Below are 18949 nucleotides of genomic sequence, written 5' to 3'. Positions count from 1 at the left end.
TGCCAGAGGTGCAAGTTGAAATCCTTGAATTTCTGTTGATGCTGAGTTGCTGTTGTCGATAACTATTACATAATATGAACTTCTAATTGAAGTAGCGGGAATAATTCTAAACGATTTTTTGAATTAGTGGGAACTAAATCGAATCTGTTGCTTGAAGTGGAAACCTTGAAAGTTTCTATTAACTGGCCCCATTGAGAAAAGTGTCCATAATGGGCAAGACTAAAAATCGTAAACCTATATGCATATAATCCAGTACATTTCATGTCAGTACTGTAGCTGGTGCACTAATCAAATATTAATAACATCATAGTGAAGATCATCATTAATCACCGGCATTCGAACTGCTCGTCTATGTAAACGTAGCCAGTGAAACTTTCTTTGTTCCTTGAAAATAAAGATTGATTAAATTTATGGGTACACTATACTCAGAATACCAAAAGCTTAGATATGTTATTTATTATTATAAAGAGTTTGTTTCTGTGCGTATGTGTCCTTTTTATAACTATTGAACTGCTTGTTTTATCGTCTGGGGCAATTTTAGCTATCGATTCTGAAAATAGTTCAAAAATTTCAATTAGATCGTCCAAAAGAGACTTTAAAAATGGAATTTTTCATTGGTATGGAACTAGCGCCATTGAGATAGAAACTTCAGACGATTTTAAACAAAATGTCAGTGATGTTTGCTTGTCTATAACTCTCATTAATCGGAAAAGGAGCTGAGTTTTTTGCACGTTCTTAGATATTTAATTATTTTTTATTCGTTATATCAGATAAATTCAGTGATCAACGCGAGCGTAGTAGCATATTATTAAAAGTATAAAATAAATAAATATATAACAATAAGATTTTATTATTTGCGTTTATTTTTTGTAATACTTTTTTATTTCTATAAAATTAAATAATTTAAAAGCAATGGTTTAAATGAATAAGTTTTGAAATTCCATGATTCATCTTACCTTCCACAATCATTGTTTTTAAATTAACGAAATAATTAAATAATTACAAGTAAATCTCATTTTTTGAATACATCAGATAAGGTATAATGTCTTAAAATAGATTACTGCATGCAGTATTACTAACTCAATGTCCAATTCAATATCTAATTCAGGCAATGTTTTCTTAACCTTTTACTTTATTTTTTTCTTCCTCTTTCAGTTCTTTCAGTTATCCTCACGTTGTTGCTGTCCGTTTCCGAGGCTGGCCATTCATCTTTCTGCCAGATCTGGCAAACTGATATCCAGAAGTCTGAGAATGATGTGAAAGTCTCCCGCAATTATAAGGGACTCTGGCTATCTCAGAAGTGAGTTCTTGTTATTACTTCTTAACAGCCATTAGCTTTTTCTACGGCCCGAGTATTGTCGGACATATATATTACATCCCCTTTTTAGGGCCCGACTAGAATTTTAATTGCAGAGTTGACAGTAAATTATAGACAGCTGATTGAGGACACTCATTTCCTCTTTGGTTGGCGAATTTGAGGATGGGTATAGTGCCCCGTTGTTTGCAATGTTTTTGGCGCCTAAAGAAAAAAAAAGTGTTTGTTGTTTTGTGTAAAAAGGCAATTATGTTCCATAGACTTTAAATTGTATATTATAGGAAAAATAGTTTGAATTATTTGCAATTGTTTAGAAAATAATACAAGTAAAGCTGCATATTAGATCCAAAAAAAATTTTTTTTGGAATTTTTAATTAAAAAATATACCAAAATTTGATAATTTGTAGAAAAATAATGTAAATAAAACTTGACTATAGAACTTACAGCTATTACGATTTGATTAATTTATTTTATAACTTTATTTTTTTGAAATTTTAAGTCAAAAATGTTCTAAAATTCAAAATAGTTTTGTTGGAAAACAATACAAATAAAAAGCGAGTGCAGAACTTCTAACTATTTTGCTGAATTTTTATTGCAAAAATATTTTACAGATTTAGTATTCTGTTAAGGACTAAAACAAAGTTAGCTCGAGTGTAGCACTTATAATTTTTATTTTCCTGAATTTTTAAGGCAAAATCATTCTAAAACTATAATATTAAAAATAAAGTTTGATTATAATTATTATTTTACTGAATTTTTAAGCTTTGATGATGTTTTAAATAAACTGAAAATGTAATGCAGATAAAAACTGAGCATAGAACTTGTCTTGACTATTTTTCTTAATTTTTCAGGCAAAAAGGCTTTAAAGTTTAATAATCCTTTTGAAGACCGAAACAACTTAAATGTGAATATAGAACTACTGTTTTTCTTCTGAATTTCTAACGCATAAAATGCTTAAAATTGAAATAATTTGTTGAAATAACAAAATAAAATTTTACAAAACAATGTGACATTAAAGTTTTGTTTGCATTAATATACAAATAAAGTTTGAATACAGAATTTATAATTATTATTTTGCTGATAGCTGCCTGTAGATAAAATGTTAACGTGCATTGATAGATATTTTCCTCTGCGTCTAATGTCACAGAAATATTAAAATGTATAAACTTACTTTGAACTAAAACACTTATACTATTATCTTAAACTGACCACTTTTAAAGCTGCTACTCTATACTAAAAAGAAAAAAAATACTTTTTTGTTTGTTAGTGTATATTAAATTTTAAAAAGGAAAATTTTTTTAAAAGATTTTAATAATTTTTAAAAGGATTTTTTTTACAGTTCTCAAACAAATATATGTATTATTAAAGATATCAGCTGAAAGCTTTTGTTTATTAATCTCATATGTCTGTATCCCGTATTTGTAAGCGAAGAATTCGTATCATAAAAATACTTTTGTTTTTTGACTATAAAGACTCAATATAAATGACCTCAGACCAGAAAAAAATATAATAAATTTTCTAAACATAAAAACGCTTTGTAATATCCCAGACATGAACTTATATTTACTCATTAATATGTAAAAATGTATGCTTTTTTACAATTGGAACATTGGATCAAAGTTGGGCTAGTTGTGATAAATTAAAATTTGTAATTAAGCTTGCATGCAATCATAATTGCAGGCAAGCAATTATGATAAATATTAAAAAAATTTATTTAGTTCAAAGTTTTTGTTTTAAAATATCTAAAAGACAATGTTTGTCCCAGCAAAGGGGAACTTTTGAACATCACTTATTTTTTTAATCATTTTAGGCAATCGCCCTTACAGGTTATAAAATTCTTCTTTAAAATCCTATCAGAGAACTACAAAAATAAGTAGGAATTTTAATGATATACTGAGTTTAATTGTGATTATACACATCTGATGTGATACATTAGATTGTACTGTGCTTAAAATAAAAAACGGATCACCCTGAATATCTTTTGAACTTATGATCGGATCTTCACTTTCTAGGAATCCATCTTAACAGTTTGAGGGGTGATCTCAAATATGCTAATTAATTGGTGCAGACGATATTTAAGTTAAGAAATATGACACAAAAACGTATTTTTCCTGAATAAGCAAACCTTTTTTTCCGACAGATGCGGATTTTTTACCCGCTAAAATATCTGGTAGCCGCAATCTGGAAAATAGGGTCCCCATAATTTGGTCAGGAGAGCGATCCAAAGTTTGGACCTCCTAATGTTAGATTTATTTATTTCCTATTTCGCCATATCTCGAGAACTTTAAGCGAATGGAAAATCTTTGCACACAATTAAAAAATTCGTTTATCCAAAGATAATTCCGCGCAAAAAATACATTATATTAAATATTTACTATTTTTTACTATTTTATTCAATAGAAGTCGTAAAATTTCGAATTTTAAAATGCATACCTTTTTACTTAATTTTAAAGTATCAAATTTTGCATGGCAAATGACAAAATTTGAACGCAATCGGTTGAATAGTTCCTGAGAAATCAAATTTTTAAATATACGACTTGTTTAAAATTCGATTTCTCAGGAACTATACAACCAATTTGACTCAAATTTTGTATTTTGCCAAATAAAAATAGATACTTTAAAAATATGTAAATAATTGTAATTAAAAATATGTAAATAATTGTACAATTCAAATTTTTCTTGACTATTGTAAATAAAATAATAAAAATCAGTAAATATTTACAAAATTATGCATTTTGCATGGATTTATGTTTGGATAAGTGAATTTCATAAATTGTGTGCAAAGTTTTTTTTAATTCGCTTTAAATTTCTCGAGATATGGCGAAATACACAAAAAATAAAATTAACACCAAGGGTCCAAACTTTGAATCGCTCTCTTGACCAAATTATGGAACCATATTTCCCAGATTGCGGCTACCCCCTATATTTTGGGGGTCAAAAATCTGAATATGTCGGAAAAAAATTCATGTTTATACAAAGAAAGTACGTTTTTTTACTAATAATAATGTGATAAGTGTTTCTTCATCACTTTATATCAAAATACTGGGACAGAACAGATAGCTGCGTGTGTGGCCATAAATTGAAAAGGGGGTAGGAAATGGCTATATATTACGTCATCAAGGGTGGGCTAGAATTTTCTTGTTTGGTTAGATACCTGTCGTGCATGTCACAAAATTCTATGTCTAGATGTCACTCGAAGGATTTGAAATGTCATTCATACAATTTCCTTTTTTATTAATATTTATATTCACGGTTAAATATCTTTACCCATCAGTTCAAAATAAGATTTAAATAAAGTTATTTTTTGTTACTTTACCTGTTTGCTTATTAATGGGTCTATTCAATGTGTACACAAAATATGTAATGACAGTGACATTTTAACAGTGGAAATAAAATAAAAATTATGACAGTGACACGTTTTTTTTATGTTTGAGTTATGAATTCTTTAAACTGCCTTTCGTCACTCGTTTCTTTTTGTTTCGGTGTCAGAAGTTTTAATTATTGATAATTTTAAGAACAAAAATAACTTATCATTAAAAGAGTTATATTTAAATAAGGATCACTTATAGCCTCTATAAACAAGCAATTCTTTCGAAAATGTTCTTAAACAGATTGTTTGCGATTAAGGAAATCTAATCTCGACACGGTGAACACTTTACATAAAATTCAATAAATAATATTTTTAGAAAGATTGGTGACTGTTTTAACCTTGTAACGATCATTCTATTTGATTTTTAATAACTTTAAGGCACAAAATATTAGTAATGTAAGTGCAGCTCCACAAAAAAAATATATTTTGAAGAAATTGAAAAATTCTTGTTTTGGCACTCTTAATACAACTGAAAGAGACGTGAGCATTTCAAATGTTTTTTAATGCACATAGTTGTATTAGTTGTATATAAGTATAGTTCTTATTACAACACATTTAGTAAAAAATATAAAACTGAAAAGTAAAATTAATCAAATAAATCTAAGGTATCACGATAACATTTCTGAATTTTACTACATTAACCAAATTTTATTACTTGTTATAAGATCATGTTTTATAGTTGATTTCACCTAAATCATTACAGCGCTTCGATAAAAATTACATTGTTTTTGGTGTTCCTATAGAGCCAGAAACGCGGAAAATTTTGTCATATTGTGCTAGTTTTGACCATACTTTTTTTCAAATGCAGTATGCATTTTCCGTATCAGATATTTGCGTTTTAAAGCTCCCGTTTTCCGATTGTATGCCGCAAATTATTGTAGAAGCGAAGAAAAAAGATAAACATTATCTAAATTGTACCGGATTAAAACAGAAAAAGTTGGGTCAGAAAGTATTAAAACCTATTTGATTGCCGGCGGAAACAGACGAGGATCAAGAAGCGATTATTTAAATTACCTGTGAGTTTAAGCAGACAATCAAAGGGGATGTAGTATTTTTTCTAAACAGTACAGGGTGTATTGATTTCTAAACAGATTTCAATAGTGTTAATGTTTCTCCCTGGCTTGAATATTATAATTTTTGCCTCCTAACGTGTATCCTATTTTTCTGATTCTAAAAATATCTATTAATGGCGGTGACTACGAAACACACTGCATAAACTGTTATCAAGTTAAATTTCTCAAATTTGAATTAGCAGAATTTACAGGTTAACTATAATGATCCTACTAACCTTTAATAATAAACCTTTATTTCCATCTTTTACCAAATGGTAGGGCAAAGTTACCTTAGTTTACGATACATTTAATATCTTAATTAATATCTTATTATGGAAATCAGGAAAAAAAAATGAGCAAAAATTGAAACTAAGAAGTTTAAAAGAAGTTACTGTAAATAAAACACAAAATTAGAATATTTTTATTAATGATTTCAAAAATATATTAAATTTCTTTTTCTATTTTGCATTAATTATTTTAAACTTTTGAGATAAAATCTTGAAGCATTTTTTAAAAATTGTCAGCAGATTGAGTTTTTTTTAAAATACTAGTTAAATTTTAAAAAAAAAGCATACGACAATCTACACATTGAAAAAAAAAAAAAACGCAGAAATATCTTAACTTAAAAAAAAAAAAAAAAAAAANAAAAAAAAAAAAAAAAAAAAAAAAAAAAAAAAAACTAAATAAATATCTCAGTTCTGAAAACAGAGATCTCGCTATTGAAATATAAATAATTCACTACATAAATAATTCACTTATAAAAATCCATACAAATTATCTCATGAAACTGCACGAATTCTTTTATTTTTCTAAAGTATAAAAACGTCTAATTTCCATAGATCTAGGGTAAACCAACCAGTGAAGGAACATTTCATATAAATTGATTAAAAATAAGAATTTGAAAGTTTTTCTTTAGACTGATTGGTCACAATAGCTTACTGCCAAACAATAGGAAGTCATCTAGCAATGTTTTGGATTACCTGGTCAAATAGACTTCTCTGGAAAAAATTTTGAATTTATTATAATCTCTGCAAAGCCTTGTTTCTTTCAAAAAATTATAAGGTGAGTGTTTGTATTTATATGTTTGAAGTGGAATTAATTGCATGTAATAGCTTTATTTTTCTCACTGTGAAAAGGAGAATTCAAAATATAGCTATTGAAGTTACGTTTTATTTTTTTTTTAAAGCACCATAGCATAATAAAGTACTGAGATACGAGGGTGTTTATTCACTGGATCACCAAACGATGAAAAACCAGTGAAGGAACAAATGTTCCCTTACTGGGTTCTTTTCTAAGTTAATGAAAATAAAATATAAACTTTAATTTTCTTGTACCTTTAGTGATGTTCCGCATCAAAAGTATGTTAAAAATACGAAAAACAGCTTCTAACTAGTGAGGGAACAGGCATGTTCCTTTACTGGGCATAGATTTCCCAGTGAATGAACTGTATGTGTTAATATGTCGACACTTTAATTTTCAATTCATGATTACAGAGATTAGTTAACATTTTCCAATTATTTATATATAATAATTTCAGGAATAGGCTTGTTTTTAAATATTTGTATGGCTTATAAATTCATAAAGAGCATTAAAAAATAACCAAAATTAAGTGCTCCTTTACTGGGTGTTCATTCACTGGTAAGAGCTGCTCCTTCGCTTGGTCTTCTTATTACTTGTTATTTGAACCTCCAAAACTTTAAAACAATATTATGTAAGTTCTCTACAATTTTTTTACACAATTTGCAATTAGTAACAAATATGTTGACACTGTAATTTAACTAAAATTACGAATTTTGAAATTAATATGATTTTTTAAAAGGCAAGCGAAGCTTAAGTGTTCCTTCACTGGTTAGTTTACCATAAATAAATATTTTCTTCCTGCAAAACTTCACAAATACAATCTCTCCCTTCAGCAAAAACCTTATTTTAAAGAGCAATGTAAATAGTACATTTGTTTCAACAGAACTTTTGAAATAAAATTTATAAATATTGCCAACTATTGAAAAACCTCATTTTACAATGCAGTACATATGTCTCCATTTCTCAAAACCAAACAAATTACCTAGTTCTATAAACCTTAGTTTTTCTGCTAAGCTATGTTGAAAAAGCTCCTTTCTACAAAACTTTACAAATGCAATCTCTCCCTTCAACAAAAACCTTATTTTACAGAGCAATGTAAATAGTACATTTGTTTCAACAGAACCTTTGAAATAAAATTTATCAATATTGCAAACTATTGAAAAACCTCATTTTACAATGCAGTACATATGTCTCCATTTCTCAAAACCAAACAAATAACCTAATTCTATAAACCTTAATTTTTCTGCTAAGCTTTGTTGAAAAAGCTCCTTTCTACAAAACTTTACAAATGCAATCGCTCCCTTTTGTTAAAACCTTATTTCACAAAGCAATACAAATATCTCTCTTTAGCAATATTTACAAATTCAATTTTGTCAATATTGAAAATTATTAAGAAAACTTTATTTAACAAATATATCCATTTCGAAAAGCTAAACAGATGTCCGAGTTCTACAAGCTTTAATTTTTCTGCTAAATATTTGAATATTTTTTTTTCTTTTTCTTTTTTGCAAAACTATAAAACTCTATGCCACTTAAAATGGATTGTGATTACTACACAAAACTAAATATAAATAAATAAATAAATTATGAGTCACACTCTAGATTATGCTAATCTTAAAGAGGCTTCACACCATTTATACCTAAAGCCATTTCCTCTGCGATCAAAGTTTAGTTCATAAAACTATGGATAACACTTCAGATAGAGCCGTGCTTACGAACATCTGTTTACCTCGCGACAACACTGGGGATGGAGAAAAGACTCTATAGACTCAGAACAACACCTCTCCACTCCAAAGTGGGTCGCACTTCAGAAGTGAGGAAGGAATAGGGATTACCCGGGCACGTTACGAACAAGGGTCGCCTCTTTTCTGCAAACACTGCTTCGGAATGGGACGTTGTCCAGGCATTAATTAATACCAAATCTTCCCAGATAGTTCAAACACACGTTGCTCTTTGTAATCAATATCATCTAGGAAGTGAGAGATTTAGGTGATTGTCTTGATGTCAGTTACAAAGCTTGGGAGTTTTAATTTAATTCAGATAAATAAATTGAATTTGTTTCTGTCAAATTTTATTTTTTAGACTTTTTATGAATTACAAAAAGTGAGGAAGTGAAATGTTCAATTAAAATTTCAGTATATAAAGAGGAAAGAGCACTATTTTAATATTCAGCTATCTTATATCTATCTAAATTAAAAATTCGTAAGAGCCTAATGATTTTTTCGATATTCAATTTAGCCTTTTTGTTTTGTTTTGTCGTGCTAAAATTATAAGATATATAAACTTTAAATTACGAAGACGTGTAGAAAAATGTACATGTAATACGAGGGAATAAAAAGAATTCGAATCTGATAATTAGTTCGAGAATTATTAATAGTTAAACTTGTAGTAAAAATTGTCTAGCGAGCTGCTCTGCAGTCCGCAGAAATACAACAAGAGAGTTGAAATTTGACGTTCAGAAAGGGCCATTTTCATTTGTGAATTTAACCATAGATTTTCTAAAAAAAAATTCCATTTGGTCTTTTAGTGCTTTTTTTCACTAATTTTTCTCAGTTCTTTTGTTATATTTGACATTTTGAAAGATTTAAAATTTACGAAGAAGTGTAGAAAAGTGAACAGGAACTAGGGTGGAAAAAAAATTGATAATTAGCTTGGAAATTATCATTGTTAAACACGTATTAAAAAGTATATTGCTAGCCACTCTGCAGCTCTAAGAAATGCAACTATAGAATTGAAATTTGATATTTTGAAAGGGTCATTTTTATTAATAATATTAAGATGGATTTGTTTTTCAAAATTCCAATCTGCTAGAAAGTTATTATAATTTTAATTGCCTTTTTCCTATTTTTTTTTATCCATTATTGTAATTAATTTACCCATTATTATTAACTTAATTGATTTGACTCGAGATAAACCGTTATTTTATAAACTCGTACTGGAGTACATGTCAAAAGTAACAAAAAAAGAAGGCTTATATGTTGTCAGTTAAAAATCTTAAACATTATATCGAAATTTTTAAAATGTAAAATAATAAATTCAAGAGAGTTGAAAACAGTTTTCTATATGACTGTTTTAATCATGTAAATCTCGTTAGCGAATAAAATTACTTCTCATTAATTTCTTCGTATTGTGTCATATATTCTATAATTCCCAGTTTAAAATTTTAATGTAAGCTAGTAGAAATCCTTATTCTACATGCATTCATACCTATAACACTCAAAAGAGGTTTTAACTGTAAAAATAGTACAAAATAGATTGCTATTAAAAAAAACTTTATAATAGAATTGCTTGATCACATTATTTATTTAATTTTCGTTGCTATATGCTTTATTAAATTTCTCTTATTATCAAACACAGTCGAAACTTTTATCTTTTTATCATATACTAAATTCTAAGACACATTAAATATACTAATTAGTTGGTGTAAACGGTTAAGTAAGATACGAAATCGAACACAACACTGTACTTTCTCGGACATTCTCTAAGATTTAATGTTAAAAAAGTTTTCTAACAAATCAGAAATTATTCTAAATTTTTTTAACTGCTGTAAATTAACGTTCTCTAAAAATCTAACCTTAAATTAATTCAATTGATTTAAACTGCCAAAAAGGCTAATGGTCATATCATCTTGATTAAACAAATAAAAATTTTCTCTGAAATAAATTTTTGTTACAATTAATTCCTCTCTTATAAATAGAACTTTCTTTCGAGAAATAAAACGACTTTATTTCCGACAGATTTATCTTTCTTTTAATAAAATCCTCCCCTTCCTGATCAAATTATAAATTCACCCCAACGTCATAAAAATATCAAAATAAACTAACACGATGGCCAATATCTACTAAAATTTCATAACAGAGCCCAATAAACAGGAAATGAATTGAATTCATGAATTTTTAAACATTAATAAAATTATAACTCTAAACTCTCGTTATTTCGGTTTTACTTTATGTACGAGGCACTTATAACTTCAGATTACAGTCTTAGGTAACTTATTTCAGTTTGTGTTACATCAATAACGAACCATTAAAAATTGTGCTTAGCTCCTTCATTAATTTTGACTACTTTTGTTTGGATTTAGTATTCTTATTAATACTTTTAGTCCATAAATCAACACAGTTTCCCCAATGATATCAGAAAGGGATTATCAAAATATATTTCGCTTTGTAACAATGTGGTATAATAATAACTTTGGTGCTGATTTATATTATGTGTTGGGATTAAATGAAATATTATGTTATTTTAGTGATAAAAATTCTGCCTTAGAGCCAGAATTAAACTCCTTATTTAGTCTCATGTCAGTGTTGGTCTAAGTCTAACTTATCTACTTTAAAGCAATAAGTTTGGATAAAATACCATGAGTGTACGAGTTAGTGTGTACTGTGGCGAGCAATATTTGTTATTTAAGTAATCGCCCCTGCGTGATTATGTCTACGAAGGATTTTCGATTTATGAAATTTTGTAATCAGGAGATATCATCCACACATGAAATTCCAGCACAGGGATGGTGAACCTTTTTTGATTAACGAAACAGTGCACGGTTTATTATTTTTCTGTGTTCTGTGAGCCACTTGTTACATTTCTTTTTTTAAAATAAAAATCTTTAAACCACTACTTTAACATCAAATCGTAGAATTACTTTTTGGAAATATATTTTCTGTTTAGTTTTAAACTTTATTAAAATAGAAATCACAACATTTTAAAAATATTTCAGTTTAATATTGAGATAAGGTAAGAGATCATAAATGCCACACTTTATGATAAGCAATTATATAAAATTAAGGTAACTAATGTAAGGATGTTTTCAATTTTTTGAAGTGTAAAAATTTAGATTTATCAATACAATTCAAAACATACATTTAATTGTGTTTATTTTCGTTTAAAAAAATAGTACTTTTAAATTTTTAAAAACTTTTCAACATAAGCTTTTTACTTTATAAACTTTAATAATACACTAGATTTTCCTTAAATCTGAGACATGTACTATGAGTACGAGCAACATGCTGTTTCTTATACGTTGAATTTATTGATAAACACCTGCTCACAATTTTTCATAATTCGCAATTTAATTCGAGTACTCAATTTTAAACTTACTGTTTTTACGAACTACTTAAAAAAATTTCACTCTCTTCCAAAATACTAACTTAAACTTCCATTAGGAGAGGACATTAATATCCTTTTGTCCTGTAAAATTTTAAAATGACACCTAAAATTATACTCGTTTTAAGATAAACCTTTGATCTCTATTCTACTATTAGAGATTTTTTCAAAAAATAATTTCAGTGAATGTAATAGAATAAAGGAATTGTAATATGTACTTCTAGTGTGCCACCTAAATATCTGTCACATGCTACCTAGTGGCACGTGTGATGTAGGCTAGCCATCTCTGTTCTAGAACCTCAAAACTTTGCCTTTTCTCTTGCTGTCGTATATTTCCCTTTCCAATAGTACAAAAAATAAGTTTTTATTTATTTATTTATTTTTTATTTGTCTACTATATATCTTTTGAAATGATCTAAATGTTACTCAGTTTTCATTCATGTATTTTTACTGTTCGAACTAACTTTAAGAGATATTCCTTTCTGTTCCAACACAGGTGTGAAATACATCCTGGTCCTCGTTTCATGCTTCGCCGTTATCACATAAAAAATGGACAGTTCAATCTGATACGGTATTACTACATGGATCCCTGGTGTACTACTGCATCATTTTCCGTACTAGCTGTTGGGAGTTTCTCCCCACCACCAGAAAAAGCCTCTTCCTCTTCGATATCGTGGGTGGTACCTGGTGGAATAGAACTAGATTTCTCATTTAAGAAAGTGGCGATTGTACCGTTTACCACTGAAGCAGCAAGGAGTTTATCTCAGATGGTCAACATCTCTTGCCCAAATTTAAATCTGAGACCGTGGAGGCCTTTCAGAAAGTATAAAGTTTTAAGTTACGATGAACAAAGGTAAATATTCTTTTTTTTAATACACAAAATTCAAGATTATTTTCTGTTAACTCAATCCATCGAAAGAAATCGCCACTAAAAACCCCCATGCGTAAAAAAATTACAACTGTCGCAAATCTTTTCCCCTCGAGAGAAACATTTCGTAACAAATTCTCTTTCTTCTCTGTAACTAATTTAGAATTTAAAGTATATAAAAAACTGAGTTCAGATTGGGTTTCAAATGCTGAATAGAAATTTTTAAAATATCAAAATGCAAAAAAAAAAAAAGAAATTATGAGAAGATAGCTTAGAATTACGCAATGGAGAAAATCTCTTCCACTAATTTGTTTGCATTTTGATATTTTGAAATTTTATTCTCAGCAATAAGAACTTTAAGGCTTACTCTAGGTTTGCCTGATCTCACTTTTTCTTTCCTTTAAATTAGCAATGGAGGCGAGACAGAATTAGCTGCGAAAAGTTTCTCCCATGTGGCGTCCACTTAAACGTGTTTCTACGCACAAATGAGCTATTAAACTTTAAGCAACTTATTTCACTGTAGAAAATTTACAATCTTAAAAATGTCTTAACTTATTCCTTTTTCAATGCAAAAAACAATACTTTAAAAACATTTTTAAACAAAAGAGCATTTTTACGCCACTGAAAAAATTCTTTTTAAAAAAATAGATTCCATAAATGGCACTTTTGTGAATTTTTTTAAAATTAAATATTAAAAAAGTTTTTTGGATAACAAATTGTTCTACAGATACTAAAGTTGTATAAAATTCGAAAGGTCATTTTTAACTCATTTTTCGTAGAGAGCATGGAGGCAGAGTCTTCATATACATGTGATTTTGAAATATATGATCCCTTGGCGAACATACCGTTCAAGAGAAGGGAATAAAATTTTGTTTAAACGTTCAAGAATAGCGTTAAAAATGATTATTTAATTTTCTAGATTACGGTAACAGAGGCGGGCGGAACTTCAACATTTTCATTTGGTAATAACAATCTACTTTTTCTCCTCGAAAAGTGATAATCTAGTTTAAAACTTTAAATGGAGTTGAAGAGATATTTTTCGCGGGAATAGTGGTAGGAATATTCTGAAATGAAAAGTATATAATATTTTAATTTTTTGACATGTAAGGGATTTAGCTCTATCGTAAGTACTCTGTTGACAATGGGGGGGAAAAAGAAAGTATTGTGATTTGCATGCTGCATCTTCCTTTCTTCCACTCTGCCTAGAGCAGCTACTATTTGCGCTAAAATTATTGTTCCAACGACCATTTTGAGTTTATTTTGCTCTGCAGATTACGTTGAGACGGAAAAAAATAAGAATTGCCATTTGAAAATTTCGAAATTCCGTCATTATAGCCATAACTACAAAATCGTTTTAACACTAATTTTGAACGCATTTCTTTTAATACTTTTACGCAAAATGTCATTCCAATCTAAAGTTTGTCTATTAATTTAATTCTTTAGATAACTTTAGATAACTTTATTTCTTTAGAAAAATAAATTACATTATGTTAATTTTTTTTAAAATTGCTTTTTTATGTCAAACCGTTTAATGTTTTGTATGAAAGCTTTTTAATAGATTGATGATTGATTCTAACAGTTAATCTCTTGCTTGCTCAATTGTTCCTACCTCATCTTTTAAGTATCAAGAAATAATTAACATTGTGCTACGCGCACAGAAACGTCGCTGTTGTTAAAGCAACAATCCTAATTTTACTTTAACGAGTGCTTAGTAAGTAATGTACAGAATACCTAGGTAATTTAAGAAATGAAATAATTTGACAAATCAGCTGAGTAAATAATCAAATTATCTGGATAATTGGTTGAATAACCAATTTCTGCATTTGCCGGTAATATGTATACAACCAATTATTTTATAATATTTACAAGAATCAAAAACGTAGTTTCCATTCGGGATTATCTTAGACAGCATGCGAGATTTTGATTTCAACTTCAATGAGTTGTTATTACGTGGGCCATTTTCTTTTAACGCAGGATGTCAATATTTTTTGAACACAATTAAAGTTAATAAAATTAATAAAGTTAATAAATATCGAAAAATAAATAACATTATGTTAATTTCCTTCATTGTATTCATATTTCTAAAAGTTTGATGTTTGGTATTATAGTATTTCAACTGATAGATAATTGATTCTAACAATTAATCAGTTAGTTGCTTAATTCTACATCACAGAAACATCGCTATTGTTCCAGCAATAATGGTATTCTTATTTTTACGAGTGCTTAGTAAGGGATGTGCAGATTGGCTAGATAATTTGTAGATTACCTAGGTACTTTAAGAAATGAAATAATTTTCTTCATGGGCTTGATTATCTGTAGAATAACTACTTCTTTCTACACTTCAATGGTAACATGTTTACAACCAATTATTTTATTACATTTGCAGGAATCGAAAACGTAGTTTCCGTTCAGGATTAACTAATGATTTTGACTGCACGCGGAATTTTGATTTCAACTTCAATGAGTTGTTATTGACGAGACTTGAACACAGATCGTCTCTTCGTTTCCTTTCCCAAAAAACTCATTCAAAGATGTTAAGAAGGCATTCTTCTCATCTCTTTTTGGGAGTTGAAGGTTCTCGTAGAGGGAGTCGTCCTACTTACTACCAAGAACCTTTATTACTGGCGCAGGTAAGAATTTTTTTAAATTCTTTTTTCAGAAATTCATTTTTATCTCGGAATTATACTAATGCCTGTATATTATATTGCAGTAACTATAGGGTAAATTTAAGACATTTTGCTACTGGTCGGTAGCCAGATGTAGTTTTTTTTTAAAACAATTACCACTTTTTAAAACATACAGGCACTTTTTAAAAATATGAATATTTTAAACGATTAAAAACACTGAGATTAACAAGTCAATTCATTTCTTTTGAAAAATCTCTCAAAAAATGACAAACATTGCTCGGTTCATTTCTAAAATGAAAAAGAAAAGAAAAAGAAAGAAGCGAGCAACTACAATAATCATGACAACAGAAATAAGCATAACAACTCCATATTTAATTTCTTTATAATTGGTGTTGAACTATCAATCTAATTTTGAGTTAAAAACTATCAAGGTTTAACTCTGTAGCCTTGTAATTTTGAACCCAAACCCGAAGACAAAAAGATTTTAACCCATGATCCGTCTACCATCAAGGATATTTTACGTCAGCACTGTGATCGGTGCGAGTCAGGAGCAGAGCTCATATCAACCAGCCACAGCCGGGATTCAAACCTGGGTCACTTCATTGGAAGGTGAACGCTTAATCTCCTGAGACACCGTGGCTCACTCTATATTTATTTTTTATTTTATATTTTATAACCCTCGTTGAACATCAGATACAAGAATGAGAGGACAACTACCACTGTTCAATTTCGTAACCTTGTAAGTTTGAACCCAACCCAGAAAACAAGCGAACTTTTAGATCAAGCATTGGGACAAGCTAGCCTTCGTGGATTACTTTTTGATGGAACTTACTCGCATTTGCGATACACGGTGAGAAAAAGAACAAAAAAACTCCCACGGTTAGCTCGACGGCAAGGGAAATCAAATCCATGATCCGTGTACCACTGGCAATATTTTGCGTCAGCACTGTGATCAGTACGAACCGGGAGTCGAGATCGTATCGACCAGCCATTGCTGGGATTTGAATCTGGGTCACCTCATTTTGAAACGAATGATCTGCTCTATTCCCTGAGAAATCACGACTCACTCCATATCCCGGTGAAACCATCTTTTATTAAACATTTATTTAACTATTCTACTATGTATTAAGCATTTATAATAAAAAACGTTCTCTTACATTAGAAATGAAATTTTCTTGTTTTTACTTATTTACTTTTTTATTTTTAAAATTTTATCTTTTTCTTTGTATATAAGCAAATTTAAAATCCCAACGAATCCATTATATTGCGAAATTTTCAAAAAACATTTCTTTCCTCCTTTTCCGTTAGGAAAATCTTCAATATAGATTGCATAAAATTCGAAATTATTTCTTTTTGAAGTATGAGTTCATACTCGAGCGAATGACTAAAATTTAACACATATTAGTTTGAGGTGTCGATGAATAGAATACACTTTGTCAACTTCAAACTGCGTTTTTTTCTCGTTAAAACAACGTATTTCAAACTTAACAGAATTGGAACTAATTTCAGTTATATTCACTTACTTAAAAAGTTAACAACAGGTAGCATAACAAAAGATATTTTGAAATATTCTTTTTAATTTCCTAAGCTGAATTTGCGTTCTTAAAACGTTCTTTCCTTCGAAACATTTATGTTCGAAATTTGACTCTCGTCTCAAATAAAAATAGATAAAATAAAGGCGACACCTCAAAATTACAAATTTAAAAATAAAAAATAACAAAAAAAAATGTTTAAATATTCTAAATTGCTTTATATATGCAATAATTTGAAAATAAACATAATTGTTTTACTAATTATGTGATTAAAAAATTTAATAAAGATACAAACCTTTTTTCTCCTGATTAATGATAATGATGGTTCTCCAAAATCTGAAGATTTGAAAAAGTGCGATAAAAATCCCACGATTCTCTATTTAAAAATGAACAATTCCTTATATAGATACTCATAACCGAAATCAATCAAACTGATCGCTTTTGCCTTTGAGTAAATTTAACTCGCAAAACTGTTTAATTCCTATTTATAGATTATTATAAACTCTTCATTGATACTCACGATTTTAATAAAATTTATTTAAATAATTTAAAGTTTCGATATCTTTTGAATTTCAAAAATCATCAACCATGCTAAATAGCTAAATTGAAGTTTTCCACTTATTTTCTCCAAACTTTTCTCTATGAGCTATCTCAATAATTTCATTTCACACCTAACAAAGCATACTCTCAGCTCACTTTTACTAATTAAATTCTCAAAATTTCATATACTTCTTCCCGCCTTTCCCATGTCCGTTTTCAGCGTCCTTTGCTCTTTACTTTCCACTGTATCACCCTTAATTGACTCGGTATCTCATTAAGACAATCATTTCTCTTTAAGAATGTGCACAAACGATTTAAAAGCAAAGGAAAAGTGAACAGCTGCAATTTGAATAAAATTATCGTTTGAACTGAGGCAAAAGATATTAAATCGCCGAAGAAGAACTAATCGATCCCAAAGCGAACTGACTCTTTGGTTGTACTGAAACTTTTGATTTGGAGAAATATTGAGATACACAATAATTGCATTCCTTTGAAATATTTATTTGTAAAAATTCTTAGTTTTTTTAAATCAACTATTCATTGACATGTATCAGTAATGAATTATAGAATGATAGTACAGAGCGTTTTATGGGGATTTTTTTATTTATTAGAGTATATTTATTAATTGTTTTAAATATTTTTCGGATTCATCTTATTTGATTTTTGGGGCAAAATATAAATAAAAACTGTGAATTTTCTTTATTTCAATTTAGGTGTAAGTATAAAAAAGACTCGTGTTTTATAATCAATTATGAATTTTATAGAAACTATATTAAAAATAACAATGAAGGACTGATTGTTCATTGGTTAAGGTACTGAACTGTTATTGTGAAGAACCGGGGTTCGATCATCAGAGCTGGCTTGAAGCTGACCCAACTTCAGATTGTTGGGTACTAGCTTATCTGGGAAGTAAAGGTGATCTGTGCACTGTTGGTCCTCCGGCCTACAACGGGCTGTAGCGGGAATGCTTTATTTCAAATTAGTGTGAAAATAAAATAAATAAAAAATAATACATTGAACTAAAAAAAATACTCATAGAAAAATTTCACAAACAGATTAGAGCAAATTTCCTTGTAGCAAAACATATGAAACTTATAATAAATTATGCATCTGCTGTACGTTGAGATATTTCCCGAGATGGAACATGCTTTAATGTTTCAATGTATAATCTCTACACGGTTTAAATAAAATAAACATTGTGGCTAATCTAAATAAACAATCTTTGTTCCCTCATTACTAAAACATTTAAAAATCTTCTATTCGATAATTAGGGAAAATTCAATTGAATAGTTTAATTAATTCAAGTCAAGTCCTGCATAGTGCCTCATCGTGGCGGGGTGGTGTCACTGGGCGGAATGGGCGAAGTACGTCGGGAGTTTAATCTCCTGGTAGGGCCACCCTAGGCGTGAAGGCCATTCCACTATGCCCAGCTAAAGTATGCAGGTGAAGGAGCTGAGTCAGCCTT

At 29.0% G+C, this 18949-nt stretch overlaps 1 protein-coding gene across 2 annotated transcripts in view; it reads left to right on the top strand.

The window, feature by feature from the left end:
• Nucleotides 1-18949, top strand: part of LOC107447990 (protein APCDD1) — a 36986-nt gene that overhangs the window by 8712 nt on the left and 9325 nt on the right. The window contains exons 2-4 of one of the 2 annotated variants that reach the window (XM_016063055.3): nt 1156-1300; nt 12414-12770; nt 15172-15415. In XM_016063055.3, the coding sequence (XP_015918541.1) occupies nt 1156-1300; nt 12414-12770; nt 15172-15415 (746 nt within the window). The remainder of the gene's footprint in view (nt 1-1155; nt 1301-12413; nt 12771-15171; nt 15416-18949) is intronic. The other variant, XM_071182195.1, reaches the window with a different exon arrangement.

Source organism: Parasteatoda tepidariorum, chromosome 1, assembly GCF_043381705.1.
Source record: "Parasteatoda tepidariorum isolate YZ-2023 chromosome 1, CAS_Ptep_4.0, whole genome shotgun sequence".
NCBI lineage: Eukaryota > Metazoa > Arthropoda > Arachnida > Araneae > Theridiidae > Parasteatoda > Parasteatoda tepidariorum.
Note: the sequence above shows the minus strand (reverse complement) of the source record. Positions and strands in the feature narration are given on the sequence as shown.